The 6,089-nt window shown below is 41.5% G+C and overlaps 1 protein-coding gene across 1 annotated transcript; it reads right to left on the minus strand.

Annotated features, from left to right (window-relative positions):
• Window positions 1-184: 184 nt before the first annotated feature.
• Window positions 185-5,435, minus strand: LOC108922773 (tripartite motif-containing protein 16-like). The gene is made up of 6 exons (XM_018733105.2): window positions 4,845-5,435; window positions 4,460-4,555; window positions 3,419-3,652; window positions 3,122-3,281; window positions 1,812-1,871; window positions 185-1,181 (listed from the first exon to the last, which is right to left on the minus strand). Exons 1-6 carry the CDS (start codon window positions 5,430-5,432, stop codon window positions 601-603), a joined length of 1,719 nt encoding a protein of 572 aa, XP_018588621.2. The 5' UTR covers window positions 5,433-5,435; the 3' UTR covers window positions 185-600.
• Between the last annotated feature and the right edge of the window lie 654 nt (window positions 5,436-6,089).

Consider the following 6,089-nt stretch of genomic DNA (forward strand, 5'->3'; position numbering starts at 1 on the left):
GTAGTTATAGTTTCCAAAAAAAGAAAAACACCAGTGTCAAAACCATGTTTTATTAATGTACAACCTTTTATTTCTTTATTATCTACAAATAATCTAATGTTTCAATCTCAGGCAGCATTGTAATCATTATAAGGACAGCGCGCACGCACACACACACACACACACACACACACTTTTTCTTGCCAAGCAGCACTAGAGATGACGAGTTTCACTTATTTTGGGTTATAATTCACTCTTTGGAACAAGTTCAGACTGTTACTGCACCACTGAAAGGAAGAGGTTCCTAAACTGATTTCTCTATGAATTGATACCTTTACGAAATTCTAATTCTTTGCTGTTCTATATGTCACCTACACAAGTAATGTAACTACACTACACACTGTACATTACAAATTATGTAACAACTGCTGCACAAATAATTTTTAATATATGTGGGGAAAAAAACTACTAAAAGTCTTGGAATCTTAGGTAAAATTCAGTTCAAGCATACCCTGTCATACTGTATATATTTTGGCAAATTTCTGTAATGTATTCTGAGATTTTCTCTCACTTTGAAGTTACTGTTCGCTCAAAACTGATAACTTGTATGTCATTCATATTCTAAAGCTGAACTGTAGAACCGACAACATCATGTGCATTTCCCCAGGTTTTTGCAGAATATGAATTTAAGTTAATATTACTGGCAACAGTATGAAAGTATAATGAAAACCCAGGGTAGAGAGGCTCAGTGAAGGTGGTCTGGACTCTGTGGAGGAGGGTCATTGTGTCCCTAGAGACACTGTAGAAGGACAGAGTTCCTGCCCTGTGGTCCAGGTACACTCCTATTCTGTAGGAAAGGGGACCAGATACTGCAGTTCTTTTCTTATTATGACAGAAAAAGTAACTTTTTGGAGAGCAGAACAAACTCCAGGACTTGTCAGTGGTTCTGAAGTTCTCAAAAATTCCACTCCTATTTACATCTCTATACGCCACCACGATGTCAACCCCATCATTCCCACTCCACTGAACCTCCCAGTAGGAGCACCCAGACAGACCTTCCCTACACAGCACCTGTGGAATACTGGAAAATCTCGAAGGGCCGTCGCATTGTATCTGCATTTTTCTTACGGTCGCCTGGTTGTCTCCGTTGAGTTCCACGGTGGTAGACATTGTATTTCGGTCCAGTGCGATCTTGCAGATATCTGTTGAGAAACCACTTTAATGCTTATAAATCCGTTGTGGGCTGAACAGTTTTAGAAAGTAAAACAATTCAGCTGTCATGTTTGCTCACTGTAGAGGTTATATGAAATAATCCTAGGGGAGGTAAGGCACCAAAATTGTTACCTATTCTCCTTAAAACCCCTTGTAACCCTTGATAACCAAATACACATATTTCTGAATTTCCAGCAGAAGGAGCAAGACCATGTGAAAACTGTATTTTGGAAATCTGCTTAATGAATCTTTACATTTTTTCTTCATGTACATCTATACATTATTGTGAACTTGGCAATAAAGACACTGGCAAAAAAAATAAACACCTAGAAAGCAATAGTACATGATCCCTGATTTAAACGCTATGATGGGATTTGTGCATCTGCAGTTCTGTTTTACTTTGTGCTCAATAAAGTTGGTTTTGCGTACACCGTACAGAGTATAATGATCGTTCATTTAGACGATACAATTATTGAAATGCTAAATGGTACGAAGGTGCAATTTCTCTGATAAGCTGTTTGAAAGGATTTTTTTTGCAGTAAGAGTCAATAAGAAATCAACACAATCAAAACAGAGAAACTAAGAATTAAAAAAGGAAAAGAACACACAGACAGACTTACATTTTAAGAAGTCCTCTCTGGTTGTGGGATGTGGAGGCAGCACCATGTAGAGGTCAGTCACTGGGAAGGCAGAAAGTGTGAAATCTCAGAATAAACAAGACAAGCACAGAGCACCTTAGCTGGCACCCCGATATGAACGAAAACAACCCTTCGCTGCATATAACTCCTCGTGTCATTCCTCTTCCCATTACCTGTGTCCTGTTTCTTGATTCTGCACTTTGGCCAATGTCTACAGTGCAGACACAATAACGTCATGATTTTTTTTTTTTTTTTTTTTACTAATTTATCCAACACTTTTCTCTGGAATAAATTAAAATGCCATTTTTTTTTTAATGCCAGGTTCCTTATAATTTATCTACATTCACGTTCAAATGTTTGGAATCACTTTTCTTTTGTTTTATCACGTATTTAGCACGTGCCATTTAACTGAGGAGCTGCAAGGTGTCTGTTTCTCACACTACACACTCTGATTTACTTCTCCTCCCATGCAGTTGTGCATCTGGCCCTTCTGCTTCCTTTTCCATCCTGGTTACATTCAGTTTGCCCTCTTCTCTCAGGACAGAGAGGACACCTTTGTCCCCATCTGACACATGGAATAACCTTCATCTTGCAAAACGACAACAGACTGATGTGTTTCTTTAGAAAACGCTTTCATTTTGGCCAGTTCTGAACCCAGAAAAGAACTGCAGGAATGTCAGTGCCTTGCATCCCACAGAAAGACAATTCACTTGGTTTATTGAACAGAATAACAGGTTTTAGCTGCGCTTCAAAAGGTTCCTCTAATAACCACTTATCATGTAAATTGATTAATTCAGGATGACCAAAGAGTCGACCATTAGGACACTGGAGTAATGACTGCTGACAATGGGGCTTTGCAGTCGTGTGAATGATAAATCATACATCAGTCATTGTAAGAAGTAAGACATCTGCAGCACGAGTAATGATGTCTTGGCTATATTTTTAAATCAGTTTAACTGAACCTTAATAATAAAATAGCCATTTTTTGAAAAAAACATGAACATTTCGGAGTGATTCCAGACTTGTGAACCGTAGTGAATTGTTATTAGAAAAGTACGTTTAAGTACCATCAGCAATACTAGAGTAGGAGTGGTCATTTAAACACCGGCCGTCTGAGTGACATGGACACAGCTCTGTCCACTACACTGTCACCACTTCCTCTTGGGTACAAGTTACAGTGTGGTTATTAAAGCAAAATATCAGCCAAGCACTACAAACTAAGGCATGGAATACATAGGATTTCACAGCTTTTCCTTACAAAAGTATAATGAATTTAATGTTTTGAAACAAACCTCTTCTTGAAATATGAGCAACTTGCTTTCTGCAGACATCCTTTACTTGTGCTTTCAGCTGAGATAGGGCTTTTATCACATTCTCAAAGGAGCAGTGAGGATTCACAGTGATGCTTGGCAGTTCTTTAGGTCCAAGAGGAGAATTCATAGACTGGTGGACCTAGAAAGGGTCAGACATGTCCAGCAGTCAGTCCTCATACCACTCTATTCATTTCATTCAAGAGCGCTGGCAAGAAGAAAAGAACAAAAATATACCGCTGTAAATGTACTGGCAGATTGTGAGGAAAACACTTTTACCTGTAGGAAATGGATGTCATCCTGTGAGTGTGAAATGTGTTCTAGTTCAGAATTGCTCCTCTCCATCTCAGCAATCTCCTGCTCCAGTTGCTCCAGAAGACCTTCAGCCTGACTCAGTGCAGTCTTCTCCTGAGCTCTGATCAGGTCTCTCACCTCCGAGCGTCTTTTCTCGATAGAGCAGATCATCTCGCTGAAGATGCTCTCGGTGTCCTCCAGCGCTGCCTGTGCAGAGCGCTGTTGGAAATATATACCTGTCAGATAACAGCAATTCCAAAACTGAGCTCCCATGCCCGTGTGAGTGCAGGACAGTGTGTTTAAAATTTGGTTTTTCCTGGCTTGTTTTGAAAGGCGATGTTTTTAAGCCATGGGGGATGCGGTGGCGCAGTGGGTTGGACCACAGTCCTGCTCTCCAGTAGGTCTGGGGTTCAAGTCCTGCTTGGGGTGCCTTGCGGCGGACTGGCGTCCCGTCCTGGGTGTGTCCCCTCCCTCTCTGGCCTTCTGCCCTGTGTTACCGGGTAGGCTCCGGTTCCCCATGACCCCGTAAGGGACAAGCGGTTCTGAAAATGTGTGTGTGTGTGTGTGTGTGTGTGTGTGTGTGTGTTTTTAAGCCATAATTTCAACAATTTGTTTTGATCACTACTGATATTAATCAAATCTGGAAAAAATAACAGTCTGCAGTTCAAGAGGGGACCGAGACATGTATCTCTGAACACCTCCTATTTGAACTGGTGAAAAAGGTGGTTTCCCCAGTTCTTCTGATTTCACTCATTCCCTGCCCATGCTGGGAATTGTCCTCCTATACATTTATCAGTAAAAACATGTTTTTTCAATCCAGCGCTCTTTTGTCTCATCCTACATCATCTGTATCAATAGCAGTCAAATGATGAAGAAGATCCAGAAGAGCAGCAAGCAGTTTTCCAGGTACTGGCAGAAATCTGCAGACGGCGCTACCGAGCCTGACGGATGAAAATCTTCGTCTGCTTAACAATTGTGTAAAAATTCCAGAAGGAGCAGAATTCATATCCACTAGTCCACACTCACCGTGAACGAGTCCACAGCCCGTCTCAGCTCCTGCACCTCCTCCTCCTTCTCTTTGATTCTTTTCTGGAACTTCTTCTGTGTGGCTCGTAGATGGTGCTTATTGGATGTAAACGCATATTCAGAAATACATGTTTTAGTGTGTATATTTTAATGTTTTAATCTTCACTCCTGCTTACTTGTCACTTTTGTTTTTAAAATTTAGTCTCATTTAAACTGAATATAAATCTTGGAACACGGACAATTAATCTGATGCAAGAATCCTTTAAGGAAGTTACGGCACTCTGGAATGAAGACAACAGACAGAATTCTCTTGGTGAACTTCAGCTTTGTGAGCTACTCTTAATACTTTATAAAGTGAGGAATGTAATAAAGTTGCACCTCTTACCTCTTTCTCACTCCTTCCTGCAGCAGCTGAGACTGTATCATGTCCTCTGTGTTCATCCATGGTACACAGATAACAGATACATTGTTGATCGGTGCGGCAGTAGATCTCCAGCACTTTGTCATGGAGGGAACAGATCTTGTCCTGCAGTTGTCCTGTGGCATCAGTCAGCTTGTGCTTCTTAAAAGTTGGAGACTCATAGTGAGGCTGGAGGTGAGTCTCACAATACGAGGCGAGACACACCAGGCAGGACTTGACAGCTTTCTTCTTTTTTCCAGTACAGAAGTCACACTCCACATCTCCAGGTGCAGAAGGACTGCCATCAAAAGGAGCAGCTTGGAGTTCTGTCTTCTTCAGTTTCTCCATGACTTCACCCAGCAGGGTATTTCTGCCCAGAACAGGTCTTGACGTGAAGGACTGTCTGCACTGAGGACAGCTGTAGACACCAGCATCATCTTCCTGATCCCAGCAGCCCTTAATACAGTCCATACAGTAACTGTGTCCACAGGGAACAGTCACTGGATCCTTCAGTAGATCCAGGCAGATGGAACAGCTGAACTGTATCTGCTCCAGATCTCCAGCTTGAGCCATTTTACTGCAGTCTGTAAGTGAGGCAGAGTGTGTAGGAAGTGACTTTAAGTTTTGTTTCTCCTGCACTGCGACTTCTTGTTTCAGCCCAGAGCTGCAGTAGAAGTGGTGTCACACCCAAGCCCATATTTACTTATTTGTTTCTTTATTATAAGACATTTTGTAGTTTTCAGCTGTCTTTTTCTATTTCTGTGATTATGACATTTTGGTTCATTGGTAGCAGTGTAGGAAATATCTAGTACGAACCATTTATTGAACACTGTGAGGGAGAGAATAGCTAAAAAAATAAAAAATGTTGGTTTCATTTCTCCACAAAAAGGAAGTGAAACCCAGCCCCACTGCTGGGACTCATTTATGTGATACTTGTCTCCAAAGCAGCTTACAGTGACAAATGCAGCTGGGTAATTTTACTAGAGAAATTTAAGGTAAGTGGATTCAAAGAAGTCAGGGAATCAAACCTGCAACTTTTGGGTCCAAAGGCAGCAACTCGAACCAGTGCACTACCACCTGTCCACGTCAGAGTCGTTCATTCAGCTCGTGCTTTTTCTGCAAAGTAACGTACAGAGTAAAACTCGACCTTTGAGTTAAGGGTGTCCGCATTTGAGCCAAGCCACGTTCAATCGGGGACGCAACGGTAGAGCATACGGTGGACGTTCCAGA

This window comes from Scleropages formosus, chromosome 9 (genome assembly GCF_900964775.1).
Source record: "Scleropages formosus chromosome 9, fSclFor1.1, whole genome shotgun sequence".
Classification (NCBI taxonomy): Eukaryota; Metazoa; Chordata; class Actinopteri; order Osteoglossiformes; family Osteoglossidae; genus Scleropages; species Scleropages formosus.